Source organism: Cydia splendana, chromosome 6 (genome assembly GCF_910591565.1).
Source record: "Cydia splendana chromosome 6, ilCydSple1.2, whole genome shotgun sequence".
Taxonomy (NCBI): domain Eukaryota; kingdom Metazoa; phylum Arthropoda; class Insecta; order Lepidoptera; family Tortricidae; genus Cydia; species Cydia splendana.
This window is the reverse complement of record NC_085965.1, coordinates 8,866,161-8,888,868: the sequence shown is the minus strand read 5'-3', so window position 1 is coordinate 8,888,868 and position 22,708 is coordinate 8,866,161. Positions and strand designations below refer to the sequence as shown.

General features: G+C 37.1%; 2 protein-coding genes across 5 annotated transcripts in view; both read left to right on the top strand.

The window, feature by feature from the left end:
* The window catches only part of LOC134791287 (acylamino-acid-releasing enzyme-like), a 28,337-nt gene extending 20,474 nt beyond the window's left edge, over positions 1–7,863 (top strand). The window contains exons 12-14 of one of the 2 annotated variants that reach the window (XM_063762284.1): positions 2,911–3,199; positions 4,236–4,445; positions 7,299–7,863. In XM_063762284.1, the coding sequence (XP_063618354.1) occupies positions 2,911–3,199; positions 4,236–4,445; positions 7,299–7,398 (599 nt within the window). In that variant the 3' untranslated portion in view covers positions 7,399–7,863. Of the gene's footprint in view, positions 1–1,654; positions 1,953–2,910; positions 3,200–4,235; positions 4,446–7,298 lie in introns of both variants that reach the window. The other variant, XM_063762283.1, reaches the window with a different exon arrangement.
* A 6,865-nt stretch (positions 7,864–14,728) lies between these two features.
* Positions 14,729–18,959, top strand: LOC134791277 (forkhead box protein J1-A-like). Of its 3 annotated transcripts, none has more exons than XM_063762266.1 (3): positions 14,729–14,969; positions 15,317–15,934; positions 17,621–18,959. In XM_063762266.1, the coding sequence occupies exons 2-3, from the start codon at positions 15,332–15,334 to the stop codon at positions 18,077–18,079; spliced, it is 1,062 nt and encodes a 353-aa protein (XP_063618336.1). In that variant the 5' UTR covers positions 14,729–14,969; positions 15,317–15,331; the 3' UTR covers positions 18,080–18,959. The 3 variants fall into 3 exon arrangements, with proteins under 3 accessions (XP_063618336.1, XP_063618335.1, XP_063618334.1); XM_063762265.1 differs by having other exon boundaries at positions 14,729–15,109; XM_063762264.1 differs by having other exon boundaries at positions 14,729–15,934.
* Positions 18,960–22,708: the final 3,749 nt, after the last annotated feature.

Genomic DNA, 22,708 nt, shown 5'->3' with positions numbered 1-22,708 from the left:
AGAAAGGTCCCCGCAATTTGCGAATTTCGGTTTTCGCGGTAGCCCCTCTGTTGTACAAACAGCAACTCTCCACTGTACATGGGTGGACCTTATTACAAAAGGCATAAGGACCACCGATGTACAGTTAACAGTGTGGGCGATGGTACAATGGGGTGATACGAATGTAGAAGAGTCGATCAATAGTTGTTATTCTGTCCCATCAGCCAGGAGACAATAGTAGCATAGTTTCTTAGAAGAACTGCTGTACAGTCACCTGCAATAATATGTGCCTCTTCGAAGGCCGCAAAAATATGTGACACGCTCTTATGGCTCTACAAACAAGATCGTGTCAGATATTTTTGCGGCCTTCGTTGTGTAACATATTATCGCTGGTGACTTTACCATGTTCTACAAACGTTCTTGGTAGATGTCCCGTTATGGAAAGACCTTATAACTACCAGAACATTCAAGTTTGGTTCATTTAAATACGAAATAACTAGTATTTTAAGTGACCCAGGAGACCGTAACCATGGCAACTACTGACAAGAAAAAGTTGATTCACCCAGAAAAGCAAACGTTGCCCTTGTGTAGAGTTAGACCAAGAAAAGTACGACGTATAAATAACACTTGCACTGCGCGGCGCTATCAAAATCGCTGCAGACTTTTCACGGTCTAACTCGATCATCACCACAAAATATCCAGTAATTTTTAAATTAACCTGATTAGAATTTGCTTGAATACTCTTTAGTCAGTTATACTTTGTAATTTTTTTTTATTTGGACCTATGGGGCTATTCATAAATTACGTCATTTCAAATTAGGGGGGGGGGGGGTCTGGACATCGGATGACGGTAGCATGAAGTAGGAGGAAATGGGGTCATTTAAGCATGATTTTTGGATGATTATAGGGGGGGGGGGGTCAAAAATCGATGACGTAATTTATGGACAGCCCCTATAGAGTTAGACCAAGAAGAGTCTGCAGCGATTTTCATAGCCCATGCAGTGCAAGTGTTATTTTTAATGTCTAAATTCTATGAAAGTATGACGTATAAATAACACTTGCACTGCGTGGGCTATCAAAATCGCTACAGACTTTTCTTGGTCTAACTCTAGCCCGTCTAAGTTAACAGTAAAAATCTTCATCTTTTATTTTTGACATTTATTATGACTGCTACAGATTTAACTAAGGCGGAATCTAACCTTATATTAAATGTTGTCCTTTTCTGATAAGACTTTCGTTTCGGTAACTAAGTATTATACTATTTATTATTTTACCTATTTAATCTCCTATTGGTTGTTTTTCTGTTTCGGCATAAAGTAATATGGTTTCGGTTATAAATTAAATGAATAGGCCGCTTATTGTGTCGCTTATCCAAATAGGGTATATGCACGCTTTAAATTTATGTTTTCGTGTTTAAATACGTTTCGTGATGCACACTTATTGATTTCTTCTTTCCTTGCTGTTGTTGTCTGCACAATTGTACATGTTTTGTGATCGTCACGAAAAAAAATATTTTATATTTTTTTATCTAAATACCTATATAATGCATGTATAGGAAATGTTGGTTAATTTTATAAATAAAAGCCACATTTAAAAACCCTCGCAGAAACCCATGAATCCTACAATTTGTCAAAATTTTCTGATGCACTATTACAATGCATATACCCTGTTCCAGGATTCGCGGTGCTCCTGATAAACTACCGCGGCTCCGTGGGCTCGGGCGAACAGAGCGTGACCTTCCTGCCCAAACGTGTCGGCACGGCCGACGTACTTGACTGCAAGCTCGCAACAGACGACGCCATTACTAAGTTCAACGTCGACGCTAAGAAAATATGTTTAGCGGGTGGTTCACACGGGGGGTTCCTAGTGGCGCATTTGAGTGGGCAGTATCCGGAGACTTACTATGCTGTTGTTAGTCGGAACCCGGTTATAGATGTCGCTAGCATGTTCAACTCTAGTGATATACCTGACTGGTGAGTTCATAGGCCATTGTCACCTTTACAAATAATTCTTTCAGGTGTGATATCATCAATGCTGCGTCCATTTAAGTTTATGTGTCTCACATAAAGCGACACTGAGTTTGTAGTAATCTGCTCAATAGTTTACCGTAAGTTAGCCACTTACGACGCCTTTACTAAGTTAAACGTCGACGCTAAGAAAATATGTTTAGCGGGTGGTTCGCATGGAGGGTTCCTAGTGGCACATCTGAGTGGGCAGTATCCGGAGACTTACTATGCTGCTGTTAGTCGGAACCCGGTTATAGATGTCGCTAGCATGTTCAACTCTAGTGATATACCTGACTGGTGAGTTCATAGACTTTTGACTGTGATTATTTTAGGTAAAGTCAACACTGCGTCGATATAGTAATAAAAAATCAGGAGCTTTAACGGTTTGGGCGCCAATGACGGATATATCCGCACCGTAGGTCCAACGCCGGATTAATCCGTCACAGACAACAGAGCAACATAGACCTACGTGCATGTGCATAAGGGTCAATTTCAGTTTTGACATTTCGGTGACGTAGCGTCCGAGTGACAGCTTTTGTGTTTGACCCGGCATCGAAAAGGTTAAACACCGTGCTTCGCAAGTGCTTCCTATGTAAAACTAGTTTCAATTCGATCGTTTTCTTGAAGTAGAACTGTGATTTGATTTTAGTTAGTTCGACGGTGCGTCTTCTATGTTTTGCTCTCCAAGCCACAAACTTTATTGTTAATCCGTCACGTGATACCGTCTGCGTTGCTGTCAGGTCTTAAATCTGTCTTCTAATCCTTTAGGTTTGTTTAGAGAAAATCTTCCTACTCATTCATTACAACCAAAAATGTACTAGTCTTATCAGAAAAGGACAATTTCAAAACGTCATATATGATTGTTTTGACATCTCCAACATCTAAAAATCAAAAAAGCGACTACTACGAGTATATCATCCCATAGGTTTTGCCTCACTCCGCATAAACTACCGAGGTTCGACCGGCCACGGCGACGCCAGTGTCCGCTTCTTACTCTCCAACGCCGGTCGGATCGACGTCGACGACTGCTTTCTCGCTCTCTCCGAAGTGCTAGAGGGGAACATAGACAACGTTTCTCTGCTCGGAGGAAGCTATGGGGGATTCCTGGTGGCCCATTTGGCTGGGCGGTGGCCGGAGATATTTAGGAGTGTGGTGATGAGGAATCCTTTAATAGATATGGCTACGAAGGGGCATTATGCTGATAATTCTGATGGGTGAGTGGCGGTGAAGCATATTGGGTTTACAGTATGTAGGTAACTTAGTACAGTGGGCTGCAAAATTGCATTGCCACAATACGAATGACTTAATTCATAAAGTGGCCATGCAACTTTAAGGCTATCTGTGTGTTCATATAATTTGGCGCAGTCGGTAGGATCTATAGTGATTATTTTGTATGAGAGTGCTCACTCCATACATCAGTTTTGGTACCAAAACGACTATTATTTTCGCAGTAGCAGCGAGTAGCGGAATTATTAGAATTCTCTAGTGTCGAGACTCACGAAAATTATATTGAACAACAATTTACAACTAATATTAAAAGCAGATGGAGTTGAAAATAGAGTTTCGGTTAATCTACTCGGTATATTAGCTGAAAATTGTTGAGCATTAGACTTTAAGGTCGTCGGAACATCTATTGTCAAGAACATCTATGTACTTATGAACTATCATTAAATTCGTTTAATTTCTCGGTGTGACATAGGCTATATTTGTGATTTCTCGTACAAATTATTACCTTATTACAACTACATAAGGTAGATTTTAATTTGGAAAGCTACATTTAAATTGTTTGCAAAGCCTAACCGCATTCAATTTTCTTTAATTCGGCTTGTTATAGATCGTGTCATTCACGATGACGCGTGCCTTTACTCGTAATGTCACGTTATTAAAGGTTAGATTTGACTAATCTGCGCGTCATCGTGGGTGACACGAACTATAACCCCCTTTTTAGGGATCCGTACCCAAAGGGTACTTACCCTATTACTAAGACTCCACTGTCCATCCGTCTGTCTGTCCGTCTGTCTGTCACCAGGCTGTATCTCATGAACCGTGATAGCTAGGCAGTCGAAATTTTCACAGATGATGTATTTTTGTTGCCATAGCGGCAAAACAACAAATACTAAAAACAGAATAAAATAAATATTTAAATGGGGCTCCCATACATACGTGATTTTTTTGCCGTTTTTTTGCGTAATGGTACGGAACCCTTCGTGCGCGAGTCCTACTCACATTGGCCGGTTTTTTAAAATCCAGGTGCGCAGTAGAAGCCGGATTCCCCTTCACCGAGAAAGGCAAGCCCTCCGAAGACGAACTGCTAACCATGAGGCGCTGTTCGCCGCTGGTCCACGTGCATAAAGTTAAAGCCCCCACGGCTTTCATGTTGGGGAAGGGAGACAAGAGGGTCCCGCATTATCAGGGGCTCGAGATGGCTAGGAGGCTGAAGGCTAATGGGGTTGAGACCAGGTGAGATTTTTTTTGTTTTCTAACCCCCTTAGGGGTTGTGCACAAATCACGGTTTTCGGCTACTTTTTGAGCCCCCCCTCCCCCTAAGTGATATTTGGTGAGGTTTTTGGCTACCCTCCCCCACATAACCTCACGTGTATTTTTTTGAAATTTTCTATCAGACCGGTCAAGGCCACGCGCTCCAAAATTTCGTAAAATAGACTCGCTATTTTGAAGTGCGGAGTGAATATTTATGTTTAACGAAACGGACAAAAAGTATCTACTCATGTGGTAGGTATTTTTTCTTAGTTTCGTTCACTGTAGAAAAATACACGTGAGGTCTCCCTTATACCCCCCCTCCCCCAACGTGATCTGTCGTGATTTTTTCGTGACCCCCACCCCCCCCTCTCGAACCTCGCGTGATTTGTGCACAAGCCCTTATTCATAAAACTTTACGGGCCTGATTTAATTTAATTATGTTTTATCCCTTTCTTACACATACATAAGTCAAAAAGACAGATAAAGACAAACGATTCATAGCTAATTCAGGGCAGTAACGCGTTTATGAATAACGCCATAAGACTTAGTGTCATCAGCTTTTTCACTCGTTCAAGGCTACTAAGAAAAACCTCGAGGAAACAAGAAAGATACCTAGTTGCATTTCCTTACGCCGTAAGCTTTCAAGCAAAGCTACATACCTATGTTAACATAATTTCCCTTTAGTTCGTTTTCATAATTACGATTTCGTAATTGGCTACGTAAGTGGAATTATTTTTCGCTGTTTCATAATTAATTATCAAAGAAGAATTTATTTTCTGTTTTTGTAATCGAGTACTTTTTCTTCGTCCGTAGTTAATTACGAAACTCATTAGTTTTTTTATCTTTCATAATTAATTATTAAGCAAGAATTTATTGGACTAATCTACTACGTAATTATAAACTTGCAATAAAATCAAATAGAAATTATCAAGAAATCGATCAAGAGATCAAAAAGACCGTAGCAGAGTTAGTTGACAACAAAATTACGGCCGGTCACTGTGTGGAGATTATTGCTCCATTTATGTATTAGCCTAAGAAGTAAGTAAATATTCTTTATTGCACCAATAATTATACATTTTACATACATGTAAAACTACAAAGAAATTTTAACGGAAAAATAGAACCCGGTAACAACAGGCGGTCTTATCGCTAAAAAGCGATCTCTTCCAGACAACCTTTGGGTAGCAGGAAATATAGAACTCAAACAAAAGTCAACAGGTAGTGCACGGAGCGAAATATGGAGACTATTAAACACAAACACACATATTACATACTACTTATATTAGTATTACAACAAAACCTAATACACAAATAAATATACAATATACATAATATATATTTATACTTACATATATACAATATATAGAATGAATGGAGTATTGTCTCTTTAAGTGCAAAATATATTTTTTGTTTAAAAGGTGATGTTGTATTTAATTTATTGTTACTCCATTTTAACAATGAGCTTTTGTTCCATATAGATAATATGTATTAAAGTCGATGATTTCCAATATGAATCTTTTTATTTTCTCTAAGGATTTATTCTTATCCAACCAAAGTTTAGTAAAAAAACTCTAAGTCAGATAGTATCATAATAGCAGTCTCATAATCATCATATCAACAAATAGACGTTCACTGCTTAACATGGGTTTCCCCAATTGTGGCGATTCTTGGGGCAGAATATCAGATATATTCAGGTAATTCATTTTACTAAAAAACTAAAAGCATTATATGAACAATGTGAAACATAGGAAGGTCGTTGTTAATATAGGTATACGTATAACATGTGTTGAAACAATTTTTACTAGAGATGCACCGGATATTCGGTTACTATCCGGTATCCGGCCTATCCGGCCAATATTTTAATATCTGGCCGGATACCGGATAATGTCCTACTATCCGGCCGGATACCGGATAGTAACATTGCTTGATTTCGGAGTAAGCAAATTGGATTTAAGAAACAGTCACGGTCATAATCGTCCTTGTTTATTGTTTTAAAACAATTTAAACATTCCACTGACTTACACGCGCACTCATTTCGAACCTATAAATGTGTCCGCGCGAACGTTCACTAGGAAACAGGTCAAACCTACACAATGCGCACCTGAAAAACCGAAATGTAGGTATAGTTCCGCCGGCCGAATATACGGCGGCCGGATACCGAATATTCGGCCGATGGTCAGGCCGAATATCTGGTATCCGGCCAAACAACTATCCGTTGCATCTCTAATTTTTACTATAAAATTGATAATTGAGTACGAAACAGCCACAAATAATTCCCTTTTCGTAGCCAACTCACTAGCTAGGTAGGTACCTAATCACAAAAAAATCTTACATCGGAGTTACCTACGAAACCCGATTACTAAAACAGTAATTAAATTCTTGTTTGATAATTAATGACCAAGCAGTGAAATATAATTCACGTTTCGTAGCCAATTCACTACGAACACGGAAAAAAAATCTTATTTCGTAGTTAACCACGAAACTCGGTTACGAAAACAGCAAATAAATTCTTCTTTGATAATTAATTATGAAACAGCGAAAAATAATTCCACTTACGTAGCCAATTACGAAATCGTAATTATGAAAACGAACTAAAGGATAATTTCAACCTTAGCACTCTAATTTAAACTTTAAATTTGTTCAAAGTTGCGCAAAAACTGACGCAATTTGAATGAAATAAATCCCCAGAATGTAACGTAATGTTTTGAATGTAACTTTTATTTCTGTAAAAAAAATAGGTTGATGCAGACAGAAAAAGGGGTACCCGCCTGTAGAAATACCTCTATATACTGTTCTCATTCTACTTAATTCTGATTTATAGTTATTTGTTCCCAGAGTATACATGTACGACGATAACCACTCGCTATCGTCGCTGCCGCACGAGATGGACCAACTCATCAACAGTGCTAGCTGGCTACTGGAGCATTTACCCTAGACTGGACCTTGGAACTTAGATTACGGATATAGCAGCTGTCCTCCTATGGAAATTACTAAAAATGTAGACAATCCTATTTGCATATATAATTCAACATTACAATGCGTACATTACATCTAAACAATTAAATTTAAACCCAGATGATAAGAATTAAATTTAATTGTAGGATACTTTTTATTCCAAAAATCAACTGTTTGTATAATGGACGGAAATTTGGAATATAGGGTAATTCGCCAGTAACTGGCCACTTTTAGTAACTCGCCGCCCTAAACTAAAAATTAATTCTATGCACCTATTAATAGAATTCATTTTAGTATAAGGTGGCCAGTTATTGAAAGTAAATAAAAACTAAAATGTAAAGCTTGTTTTAAGGGATTTGTTTACAGTTTTAGTAATTTCTAATAAAAAAATTGGTCGCTCGAGTCAGAATTTTTGCCATAACGTGTAATACGAATTTTTAGCTTTATATTTTTTGTAGAGTAAGTAAAACGTTCGCATTTGATATTTTTAAATATATTTTTTATTATATAAAAATATATTTGTTTTTCTTATCACATTGTAACATCACATATTCCTTAGTTTCTTTCTACATGGATATTCCTATAAATTCGTCCACCGAAAATCTAACATGCACCTTACCTTTATAAACCATTTGATAAATGACACTAAGTAGGACAGAAAACTAGGGGAAGAAAATCACCCTTAAGTGTGTACCCATAAGGTAGGCAAACATCAGACCCCGAACCCTCTAGCCAATAAAACAATACAAATTGCTACCCCAATGATCCGCTAGACTAGCTAGACAGGTGGTGCGACATGTGTGAGTACTTCAAAAACGTTTGGCAGTAGATATTTTATTTGGTTCCGTAACGGTGGGATTTTTAAGTAGCTATTTCATGATCCAATAGACAAGACATTGTAATTTCATAACTTAAATAAGGACGGCAATGTCGCTCTAGAGTTAGACCAAGAAAAGTCTGCGGCGATTTTGATAGCCCACGCAGTGCGAGTGTTATTTTAAACGTCAAACATCTATGAAATTATGATGTATAAATATATTTAGGTTATCAAAATCACTGCAGACTTTTCTTGGTCTAACTCTAGCATATTAATGCCATAGAGAGAGAGAGGTGTTTCACTTGCTACGGCGCAAACGATTGTCATCTCGGGTAGGCCCCCTGATAACTAACGCTGGATAGTTTATACATATGTAAATATATATAGGTACTTAGGTCTCTGCACAGATCCCCTACTAGTTATGTCTGTATCTTTAGGTATTAAAAAAAAGTAAACAAACAATTTGTACATTTTCGGGTAGTTATAACATTTATTGGTTAACCAACCAAATACAAAACCGCCTGGATTAGTCACTGAACGACCTGAGTTTAACCTACCTACATTATTTGATCATGTAATGTTTTCAACTACCGTCAACTGGCTTAAGGAGCCATTTGAGGGTAGATATTGTTTACTTTTATTGAAATACCTAAAGATACAGAGTATAAGTTACGGTATTATGACGTACCTACTTTAAATAACACTTTCACTGCGTACTATGTATCTCGTTGTACTAGTATCGTTGCTGACATTAAACGAAACAATTTAAATAAATTCTACGGATCGCAATATAAGTATTCGTTTACAAACTCAAATTTAACTACGTAATATCAACAACTTCAACAAGTTAAAAATATTGAAATACTTAGGACCCCACTGACCGCGATATAGTAGGTGGAGTTACCTACAAATCCTATTACGTTTAAAACAACTGGGGGATAGGATAGGTAAACATTGATACAGGCAGACACTTAAAAATATCAAAAATCTCCCCCTATAACCTGTCAACCGGTGACTACCTTTGCCTATAGTCAATTGTTGACTTCGTAAACATCCCTCCAGTTGCGCAGCATGGTCGCGCGTCTTTACATTTTTCCCGCTCTTTACACCCTTCGGCCTCATTGCGTAATAAGTAGGTACTTATTCACCATTTGCGAGTCGAACGCTTGGAGAATCAGTGATCTAGAGATTCGGATTGTGTATGTATCTAATCTAATTTTGCTAAATATTGGTCACCCTGTAGGTGTCAAGTTTCGCGCGCCTTATGTAAAAGAGGTGAAAATAAGTACTTAATATTCAACCTCTTTAATCTTTCCTAATTATTATTGCTGGCTGGAATTATTTATGACATTGGCATAAACTGTCAAACACGTCAATATGTCACGTGATCCAGTACCTATGGCACGCAGGCAGCACGCAGGACTTTCGTAATTAATTGACAATCAATTAAAGAGCTAACTCGGAGCTTAATTAATTAATGTGATCAGAACTAAAGAGGTCGGCCTTATTCTTATGAAAGTTTCACTGAAAAATTTGACATCCGGTTATGGGATGACATGGATGACAGTTGCCGGCGCCGTTTTTAAAGTTAACACTTGAACAATTGAACGTGTCATAGACGCTACTTGTGCAAAAGGTAGGTAAGTACATAATAATGCCTACTTCGTCCTTTCCTTAGACTTTAAGTAGTGACAGTTTGTGGAGCGGCTGCGCTATACTTGAACTATAGTCTAACTACGCTACGTTTTTATGCCAAGTGCTAATGTCAAGTACAGTCGCCATCAGATATATCGGAGCGGCCAAGGTGCTCACAAATATCGGAACACGCCTCTATTGTCAGGGCGTTAGAGCGCGTGTTCAGATATTGTGAACACCTTGGCCGCTCCGATATATCTGATGGCGACTGTACCTATGGATCTTATACAGCTAGAGATAGGGATCAAATTATGAATGCATTCTTACTGCCATTAAGTTTGTGCAAAATTAGGATATTCCGAAATTATTTGAAATAATAAAAATATAAAGACTAACGTTTCGATGTCGTCATGGGCGGTGTCAAGTGGTTCGAACTTAACCGTTCGTCTCGCCCTAGCGATTAGAATATCACCTGTCATACAGTTCCCGCTGTTTCCACCCTTGCGCGGCGAGCGGAACGGTGCCGCCCGCGCCAGTCCCGAATATTGACAATATGCTCCCCGTGAATTGCACTTATGGGCGGATTTCATCACAAAAAATTTCACCGTACAAAAATTTTTTTTTTTAATGTTTAATTTAACACGATTCTAGCTGGGTAAAGTAATAGGGGGCTGTATATTGAGGATATTTATGGAATTTATACAATCATTTGTGGCTTATATTTGAAGTTATCGCTTTCGAAAAATAAAAACGCATGATGGTGATGACAATCATGGTATGGTAATGACTCTTTTATAGACGGTAATGACACTGCATGTACGGTAATGACGATTTGGGAACTAATTTATATATGTATTAAAAACGTATTAAAAAAACAAAAACTGTTTTTAATTGTAAGGCTTTAGAACTTTAATAAACATTACAAATAACATGTTTTTGAACATAAAACTAGCTACATAAATTATTTTTAGAAAATTATAAAAAATACATTTTATTCATGTAAATAAATATATAACAAGTATTTTTATTGTATAATTTTAAATAATTTAATTTCCGAAATAGGCAATTTATGTATTCATTTATTTTTTTGGGTTTTTTCAATGTTAAATCATATTAACAATATTGTACTCTTATTATCAGTTTAAACCCGCATCTTCTTTTATCTACTGCATAACTTGGTATTTATATCATATTATAAAATTGCTGGCTTACCAGTGAGCTTAATTTTTATGATATATTACTTTTTTTTTGATAATGTGATTCATTGCATAAGTTTGTATTTTTGTTGTTTTATAAATTAACTTTAAAAATAGCTACATATAATGATTTAAATCCATATATATGTTGTTTAATAGCTAAACATTAATGTATAATCAGTGTTTTATAAGTTGCAAGACCCCTACTTGTAATGCATGTCATAAATTACAAAATGTTAGGTATTGGGTCCGGTGACTACCCAATGGTATAATTATCAATTGCTGTAATTATATACATCAATTAATATAATATTATCAAAAAACATAAGGCCATCACGATAGTGAGCCACTACCGTAGCCTATGGTCGCTTAAAACTTAATATATGTTGCTTGTTTAAATACTTTGTTTTAACACGACTAACATGCAATTACAGACTCTAAGTTGCACGATTTACATTATTAGATAATAAAAAATAAACATTTGTATGTTCTAAGTTCTAAGTGACCTAAATTTTGCCTACTTCAGTCAAAATGTTATTTAAAAACTAACCATCCTCTAGTGTGAAAGAAATAGTCATATCTTCTTCTACATTTATTCTACATTTATAAGGTAGACATTATATAGTGTTAGAAGACATAGAGAACGTTTTTCAAACATACAGCTTAATTTCATAATGAATTATAGCAAAATAACTAGAAAAGTTTCTGAGAATCGTCATCACCATACACATGAAATCATCACCGGTCGTCATTTTTTCCCGGTGATGTTGGGTATGGTATTGACGATTTGAGAGTTTCTTGTTTTTATTTCTAGAATACGAATAATAGTAGTTAATGTCTATGCTACACAATAAACTTCATGTAGTTTGCCATTCATTTCAATAATTATTTCTAATATATCATTTGTAACTTTTTTAAACCAAAGCATAACGGTGATGATGCTCTGTTGTGACAAACTACGTTTTACAAATTTGTTCGTAATATTTCTCACGATTCAATGATGTGACTTTATAGTGAAATCATTTTTGGCATTCTATATTAAAGTGAAAAATAGGGCAAGGACCTTTAGCGGTATTTCGTTGTTCATACACGGAGATAAGCTCACATTGACATTACCATGACGGTGTTGACGAATATTCGTGACAAAATTTTAAATATTTTTAAATGTACTTTCTCGGTGAAGGAATTATTGCATATTTTTTCATGTGTTAAACAACAACATGGAAAAGATATAAGTAAAAGAAAAATCGCAATCGTACGATAGGTATGCTATAATTTTCACTGCAAACAAAAAGGTTCAGATTTTTCCGGTAGACGGTGATGACTTTAGACACATAAAACATTTTATATAAAAAAAACTATTAAGTTATTGGAGATGGTAATTGAAGGAACATGAAGATAATAGTTCTTAAAAACACATAAAAAAGTTGCAACTCGCACAACCTACTAGTTTTTTTTATAAAGACCTAACCATAAGTTTTCGCAGGATTTTGAAATCCACCCTTATGCACGTCTTCAATGATACAAAAAGGTACAGTCACCTGCAATAATATGTTACACAACGAAGGCCGCAAAAATATCTGACACGATCTTATTTGTAGAGCCATAAGAGCGTGTCACATATTTTTGCGGCCTTCGAAGAGTAACATATTATTATTAATTGCAGGTGACTGTACCTACCTACTAAGGCATGTTTATAGAGATAGAGACCTTTATTGTATGCAAATAAAGGTAGGTTATAGGTATATCATACATTACATGGACACTGAAAAGGGCGCAACATTAAAAACTTACCCACAACTTCGACAATAGGTTGTTTTTGATTTTTTAGTGTGAAAAAATATGTAAATGGATTTAAATGATTTCCTGCTATGTGTCGGCTCGTCATCAAAGAAACCTTTTTCTTTCACACGGACAAAGAAAACTGCCAAGGCAGCCGAATTATATGTGAATTAGGGGCATTTTCCAGTTCGCGGACGCAGGACAAGGCGACGACCCCGTTAACTACTGCCTACTTTCCCTAACGAGTGCATTCAACCCTTGACGTCAAGACCTTGTTTACTTTGAGGAACCCTTGCCGATCGCCTACCATGTTGAGTGCTTTAGCACTTTATTAGTGGACCTAATTTGTAGAGCTGAGCGTTTTTTTCCGTAAGTGTTTTTAAAAACACTTTCTTGTGCTGTAACGAAATAACAGTTTGTGGCAGGAACGACAAACTGTTTTTATAAAAACGATGACAAAGAGGCGGCGACATACGATAACATAGTCGCGCATAACGGACGCAACTATCGCAAAGCAAAACGCAGCTCTAAAACTGTTTTATTCGTTTTCCGATGAGCAGGGACAGATATAGGTTATTGGCTAACGAAAGAGCGAGATAGAGATAAAAACGAAACGAAACGGATTGAGCTTTGTTCAGGTAGACGCTAGGCACGCTTTTTACCAGGCCATTATATTCAAAAACTTTAATGTTCGTTAGACAAATAAGTGCTTTATTTTCTAAGCATTAGGGTTTAAATTAAGGAATCTTTTAATGCGTAAATTTAAAGCAAGTAGCGAAAGTAGCGTCAATTGAACAACATTAAAAATTATTCACGACGCTTAACGAACACTCGCTAGCATCATGAATTGAGAGGCCATTTTATGTGTGACCTATCGATTTATCTTTATAAAGTACTGAAGTTAGGGGTCAAGTTATATTAGACATTAGTGAGACGATGCAAATTAGGTTTTTTTGAAATGTGAATTGCGTATTTTACGTTTTATTACTTCAATATGCGATTTCGTTTCGTTTCGTTCGACACACACACGGAATCCAGTTATTTTAGAAACTGTTTTTGAAAACAGTTACGTGGTTAAAAAAAACTGTTACGTTTCGTTTCACGGAAAACTCGAAACGACCCAGCTCTACTAATTTGACACTCTATTCATATTCACCCAATTGCATTTACTGAGGCGAAGTTGTTTATAAGTACATATGAAAATCACGAGTCTACTTCGAAACCGGTCTCCTAAAAAATTGTCACATCACGTCAGCCCAACGAGTTGATGCCGATTACCATTAGAACTAAATCCATCCATAGTAATGTGACGAGCTACTATACATACTGACCCTCAAATTTCGTTTTAATTTCAAGGTAGAAAATCCTACCCAATTTCCATCCATTTCCATTAGTATTCTCCACTGAAAAATGCGAACAACGCTACCGGCGCGTAGCAAAAACGGTCCTGATACGGCATTATCAATATCAAACAACTTCTGCACTTAAAGGCTCGCATTATGCGTAGTTGAACCATTAAAAGTTGGAGGAAGCCCGCACGGTCTCGGTGATAAGACGATAGCCGTGAGTGGTGACAAATTGCGCCTTATGCGGGCGCCGGGGTATGTCTACAGACTATTAAGTAAACCAAGTTATTAATGCCATTTTGTGTACCTACCTAATAGGTTGGTAGGTACTATTTTGTCCATTGTCTTTCGTTGTGTGGTGTTTTAAAGTAAAAAATGTTAACAAAAATTACTTAAACCATAAAAAATGTATGTAGGTACCTAGCCAAAAATGTTGTACCACAAGAATGGAATAAAATACATTTGGCTATAAGTAAGTAGGTACCTATATCCGGAAAAAACTGCAAGTTAGAGACGACCCACTCATTTTAAACAAAAAGGATTGCATTGTGATACAGCCGTCAAACAGTGGAGGCTTCCGAGTCCATAGAATCACCCCTACACCCTCGTTCTTCAAAGCGGAAAAATATCGATCGTACGAACACCTGTTCGCGGTACAATGGGGGAGCGCACCTGCCCATACTACCACCACAATCCACCGCGCCGCCGGCCGCGCGAACGTGCGCTGACCGCCTCCACGTCACGTATCGATCCGCTGACCACCACGCACTGGCAGGTTATACCACCATTACCGCTGCCCAGCAAATATGTTCTAAATTCAAAAGTTCTAACGGTTTGTTCTGATTTCAAAAACGTTGCGTTGCGTCAAAAGTGATTTTTCCACCGGTATTTACGAAGTGCAACCAGTTTCACGCGGTTTTATTTCCAAAAATAGTTTTTAATTTCAACGCAAGCACTTTAGAATCCAATTTTATTAAACGCATTAATGAATTTGGTGCCGCAGCAGTTGTTTTTGTATTTCCTAATATTACGCGCCGTCATAAAAGCTAACATTGGAAAGAATTACTTATTAATGTCGTCAATGATTCATCGACAATGACTCATCGGTTTTTGCTGTTCCAGTGATGTGAAGCGACCATGCACATAACCTCGGGTCTGTCGCCGGCGTCGGGCGAGATGCTGGACACTTCTGTCCTGCAACTATACGGGGAGGCCGGGGACCAATGCGGCTACTTCTCCGTCGACCACGCCGTCCCCGAGTCCTCGCACACCGTTGAGATAGAATACGTTTACGAACAACCAGAAACCTACGCGCAAAATGTAGATTTAGAACCAGTAAAAGAAGAAGTACAAACAAAGACTGTGAGGAAGCAGGAGAAAATAGTAGTTGATGATGAGCAGGAAACAGATTTGACTAATCTGACATGGCTGCAGAACATTACGAATATCATGGCGATTCCACAGTTTCCAATACCGCCTGTGTCTCCGAGTCCTCCAATTAAGACACCTCAGACCACGAGACTACAGAAGTTTAACCAGACTATAGCAAAGTGTCAAAGGGATTTTATGGAGAACAGGGCGGAATATCAGAGCAATAGCGAGAAGAAACCGCCGTATTCGTACAGTACGCTCATTTGTATGGCCATGCGGTACAATGATGATAAGATGACGCTGTCGGCCATATACTCGTGGATTAAGGAGAATTTTAAATATTATAGGAATGCTGATCCCACTTGGCAGGTGAGTGAGTTAACTTTAAATAACGAAGCATAAATAGATTAAACAAGTCAAGAACAGGGGATGGAAAGACACGTTCGCCGTGGGAACATTATCCCCAACTGACAGCCGAAAATGCACTATATGTAATCTGCCTCTATCCTTACCTGTTAGTTATATTTCTAGAAAAACTAAATTTAGCCTATAGATGCACTGATGCATCTGCTCGGTTGACTTTAATATTATACTCTGTTGATATTGGTGTACAATTTTATTTCATACACGAAAATTGTATCTATTTGAGCAATAGGTAGGTATAATCTTATGTGATCATGGATTAAGGAGCAGACATATAAAATACCATTCGTGGTCACCACGCGTTGACTCTACCACCACGACTCTACTCCTCGGTTCAGTAGCATTCCCTCTACCTCACGTAAATTATAAATATAAACAAAAATATTGCTCTATCTTATACTACTTATCATAGTATACAAATTAATTTAGGATATAATTGAGTGGTGGGGTTCGCTGTGTAGTATTTTACATATCATATAGTACATCCTGTACATAGCGATCTTTGTAACTGGTGAATAAAATTATAAAGCAAAGTTTGATGAGTAAAAACTTTAAGGGCCTACTAAGATAAAGATAAAAATAAAGATACTACAAAGATCCTGTTATTTTTCGATGCGCCTTAAGCTACGCTTTTTCTTCAATTTTGGAATATTTCGCTTGCTCTGGTCTCAATATTAAAAGGATGAGGAAACAACAATGTTGTTGTTTCCTTGTTCAACAAATAACTACCTATTAAGTCTAGCTTCAACCCACAAAATATTCGAATTGCTAGTTTGCTCCTAGGGCATTTCCATTTAAAATTGTATCCCCAACTTTTGTGTTACAATTGAGATTTCTCATACTCAGAATCACAAGCTCTTTCTATGCTTACCGAGAAAAAAATGTCCCCAATGTTTTTGGTCCATATGGTTACGTTTTCGAAACAACTGTCTATGACCGTAACATAATGGACAAACAAAAATATACATGAAATTTTGGGGACACTTTTTCTAGCATTAGGATCGTGATTCTGAGTGGAAATAATATAAAAAATCTAAAATGCAAGTTGGGGGATAAAATTTTAAACTGAAATGCCGACTAAGTACGAGTATTTGAGTCATAAGTACCTCTACCATGTATATTCTTTTAATTAGCGAATTTTCTGAGCTCAAAGTTAGATAAGAACTTGTGCAACTATCCCGGTGTTATCGGGCCGGGAGCCCCCTATTTAATAAACGTTAAATCGCCATGCGATTAGATTACGCATAATTGGTAATATCAAGCTATATGTCAGCCGTGGATTTTATTTCGAGTGGCTTACTGATGTGATATGGGATTCATTCCCAAATGCTGAACGGATATGATATTATTTATATGTTATAATTTATTGCGTTCATAATTTATGTCCAGTCCCAAACAAATGGCAATTGAAAATTATATAATACCTAGTATTTATGTTCAGGTCATAAATTACCATTGTCCTTATTAGGGTTCGTTCACATATTACGTCACGGTCTAAAAAAATCGAAATTTTGTGCGATGTAATTAATGGATGACCCCTTATATAACTTAGTAATAGAATAGAAGTGATATTAAACTTTCAGTGTTTTTATTTTTAAAATATTTATTAAGCATTTTTTCTCTTACTTACAGAACTCAATAAGGCACAACCTGTCACTAAACAAAGTATTCGTCAAAGTCGCCCGTTCGAAACAGGAGCCCGGGAAAGGTGGATTTTGGAAACTAGACCTGGGACACCTCAAGGGGACCCAGCGTATCTCCAACAGGTCACATAAGAAGAAGAAGACAGACAGTATCAATACAGAAACAAATGAAGACCGGACAGCTGTCGCGAACATACCACAAGTTGTTCAAGGGATAGCGACCGATATGGGACATGCTGTGAGCTTACATTTGCCCGAGTTTATTAGTCTACCGTTACCTGAAATAACGTTGGACAGTCATGTCGGAGCGAATGTGATTGTGGAACCAGTGGCGCCCCCGCCGTTGATACAGGAAGATGACTTGAGCTCTCTGCTCCTCAATCCGATGGATTGGAACGATTTGCAGTTGGACATGCTGGACAACTATCTCGACTCTTGCTTCAAGTAAAGGTAAGGTAATACTGAGGTGAAAACAAGGATTTTTCGAGATTTCACTTAGTCTGCGCTCCATGGTGGTCATTATGCGAAACTGAGCTAAGAAATTACAAAGAAAACCTCTCTTTTGGATGACAGATGGTACAACAAGTATTACTTAAATTAGATTTATAGAATCTACGAAAATATTTCTTAAACAACGTTTTCGCGATAACTAGTATGATATATAGGTAGTAATAGGAAAAATTTCAATTAATGTGATTTCTGTGGGATTTGATGTTTGTGCCTTCGAGTTGCTTGTGTAGTTCTTCAGTGTTAACTTGTCAAGGGAGTCGCGGAGGCTTGACCAGATGGGAGGTGAACCATCTTTTTAAATTTCACTGAAATGGTTAGCCATCCATCGAAATAACCCACAGTTTTATGGGGTGTTGGTGTTTATGCTTTAACGAGGCAGAAAATGTGAATAGATATGTCCCAATTTATACTAGTACTTTTCATGGTAACGAAGTAGATTAAGGTCTTCTAGTCAGAGACAAAGAAATAAAGCGAAACAATAGTAGATGTATAATCATAGGGTAGAGAGATGTTTGCATTTAGGCGATAATGGGATATCATACTCTCTTCTGTTTTTATTGTCCTTATAAATGTGTGTTAATGTAATAATTTAATTTTCTGTTAATGTTAAAAAGGTTGTTTACGCTTGTAAAAATGCAATAAAGCACAAAAATTAGTTTTACGCAAACTTTTAGAAATAGGTGTAACTTTTAAGCTCAAATGATGCATAATGCCGTCCAATAATAATAAAATATAACATTTATTTATTGTGACTGTTGCAATACAAAGTATTAGTATGCTCAAAATATCTCTAGGTCTGTAACGAAACGCTCAGTATTTTCAAAAATGGGTATTTAATATTTTTGGTAATATGTTACGAAGGAATATATTCGCCGTTTTTTACTTGTTGATAAAGGTTGATAAAATGCCTATAATAATTTTGTTAAACAAAATGAATAGGCACAGCACTCTGAAGAACTAACATGTACCAATTGTACCATATCTGAGATTTGAACAATCGGCCATAAATTAACCAGATGAGAGTCCTTTCAAGTTTTTTGGTATATAGGTATATATAGCGATTTCTACGATATAATTATTACGACATCCGTGTAAAATTTTCGTAGGAATTTCCGTATTAAACAGATTATAAAATATGATATCAACATTATATCTCGGTGCTCGTAGTATAATATGATCTATATCAAGCGTGCAGTAGTGTAAATTTTCATTGTATATCTAAGCAAAATCTATCTCAATGTACTTCTTAGGTCCTATGCTAACAACCGTTTAAATATTCGCCCGTATCGATTTATGTACACACTAATATTATATCGGTATAAGAGAAACTCCCGATATTTATAAGTATTATGTTCGTATCATATTAATTACGCGGCATTTTAATTAAGGCCAAAACTACGAGTATGGAGTAAATTAAGGATACTGGTGCTAGTACTAGCACCAGTATCCATAATTTTGGTACCTATGCCTCTAGTTTATCTCACATTGGTCTCTCGCTACGTCGTAGAGCCTACGGCGTAGAAGGAGTGGGATGCTACGGGTTTTATTAAGCAAACTCATTAAATCTGTTTACTACAGCCTACGCCTTACTACGTCATTTATTCATTATTATGATCCCCTTTCGGCACGCTTTAAGCCCTTGGGAAGAAGGGTTGCCATGTCATATTTATTTAGTATAGTCTCTAACCTGACAAACGGGAAAATCAAATATAAAAATAAAACTGTAGCAACAAATCGCATATTTTGGTGTGATATATAAGTATTTACCTACGTACATTTTACCTACATTTACCTAGTATTTACCTACATTTTACCTCTATAATTTTTTTTCTGTTAGAAATAAAGGTAAAATGTGAATTGCTAAGCGCAAAACTTTATAAATCGAAATTTTAATTTTTTTTTGAAATTATAACAATTACTTACCTATTGTACTTTGAAAATTCAGCAGTGTTAAAGACAAAATAAATCTGGCTATGTTTTCGTATTTTACCATAGGAAGTTACAGGCGGGGTCTTATTTTAAGAAGTCGCTGGCCCAATATTACAGGGTTCTATGTAACATTTTCAAGATAGTTGAAATTCGACTTAATGTCACTATCTGCCGTATTCGAACTTCAAGATATTCACAAGAGACGACACGTACTAGATCCATTCTAGATACGTTATAGTTTAGATATCAACTAGTTCTCTTTTGCAGCGCAATTCGGGCAACCAATGTCACTTTTACGTTAGACAGAGTAAGATATCTATTAGATGTGAATTGGATCTCTAAGTCATATCCTGTGGAAATCGTTCAACAGTATCTCCAGAATCGCGCAAATGTCAAACTTGACAGGTGGGATCTTAAACATATCGTTATCGTATCTTGGTGATGTCTAATAGATGTCTATTTCAAAATCCGAATCGGGCCCTATGACAATGTTTAAATTTCAGTTCGATAAAAGTGAAACATATAATAGAACCCTCTAATATTGGGCCAGCGAAGTGTTTGTTCCCAAAATAACCCATTTGTCAATCGTTGTATAAGAAGCTATGAGCATTCGTAGGTAAGTAGGTATTTTGAGTTAAACATTATGGCAATATTTGCGACAATTTACCGCTCAGTATTATGATGTACAATTTAAACTAGATATTAGATATTAAGCTGTAATAATTAGTATTAAAAAGGTACCTAAAGGTAATGTCTCTACACTTAGGTACTCTTAATTTGGCCGTGAGTTTTCGAAAATGAATTGGAATTTACAAAGCATAAAAAGAAGGATGTGGTAAGGAAAAAAATAATCTTAATCATCATAATTATTTGAAGGCGTCATCTATTTGTTACAGCTAAAATTTAATAGCCCTAGTGCTATGAGACAAAAAAAAAAATATTGGTATTAGAGAGGATGCCAAGTTTAGTGCCCCAACGTGGTTATCATTCTGACGCGGTTCCTCATGTCACGAGGCTCCGTGTGAGCAAGTCAGCGCTATGCACATATATAGCGATGTCCCGCTCGCACACTGGAGCGACGTGCGGATGCGCATCTAATGTCAAGACGCCTATTTAAGTGGATTTTTACTTCTGAACTTGGTTCCGATATTAGGTACTTATTACGAAGTAAGAAGGGAAAAATACGAAGAAACCCTTCAAAAACTAAATAAATCTATTTACGACGTTTTTACGGGTCATAATAAGAGGGCTTACCGCGAACCACGTTCGACGTGTTGCCTCCCTGTCACACATACGTACGAATTTACAAGTGCGACAGAAAGGCAATACCTACGTCGAACGCGGTTCGCCCGGTCCGGTCAGATGTGGCTTATTGCGACATCATTATCAATTCTGCTACGATTATCATATCATATCATTTGCATGAATAACACATCGGCCATATTTAAGAGATAAGTGGAGGGAACAGGGTAATTACGCCTATCAGGAATCCGTCCAGTATTATAAGACGCAATATGCGTAGGTATATAGCTTGCTCAGCACTATGTATACAGTATCACATATTAAATTTATTTACAAATGTATTTTAAAATAAGTATAAGCAGCAATATATTAATTAGATTTTGTCTGCAATTTGCAATATGATTTTAGGGTGTTAAGATAATAAAATGTTAAAATTTCAAAGAAAATTATGATTGTATTGTATATTTTATTTAGTAAGAGTTATCATGCTCAAATATAATTTCAATTAATGTATATTGCTATTGTCCTGAATTCATAAAACATAAACACAGACAGAACTAAAAAAAGGTTCCAAAGGGATCTAACAAAATTTAGGGCGAGCATCCACCAGAGATGAGACGAGTGAATCGAGTTATAAGAGCGCTAATAGCACGCTTGGTTTTGGTGGATGATGACCCTTATAAAAGTCAATATGGCACGTCCATTGTATTGCTTACATATTTGGTTGAGATTTATTGTACACATGACACCAAATGTGAAAAACCGACTGCAGCACACGTTACAGAAGTCCGTGGAAATTAGTATGAACTGCTTATGTCGGCGGCCGATCGTAAGATCAGGCATACCGTGAAATTCCTAGGCATATCATGAAACGTGAAAATCTTTGACTCGTTTCCTTAGTCGACAGAGCCCCGCTACGCAGAGCCAGGCGTGGCTCACTCCGCGATTTCGTCGCTTTGCTACAGGTAGCTAAAAGTACATCCGTTCCACACCAATTTTGGTGGCTAGCCATAAGCCGCGCGTGGCGCTGTCACCACCTAGCGGCCATATCTGTCCTGATCGTAACAGACGCGTTTTGTTAGAGAGTGAGTCTTCTGTACCTAGTACTATTATTTATTCTGTGGCAGGGCTTTTATTTCTGGGCAGTTTGCCCTTCGGGCATCTGAAGCAACCTAACGAACCTATCCTACCTATATATTGGTTTAGTATGACTATCGTCAAAACATTACACAGGAACATTACGATCTGCCTGATCCATCGGCCGCTACATATATACGTGCGTGCCAAGAGTGTGTTGTAGTTGGTTTCCGCTTTAGGTAGCTGTCCGACCGGCGGCGTGTAAGCGACTAGTTCAGATCTTTTTCTCGCGCAAGAAACGTGGGCACGTGTAGGTAGA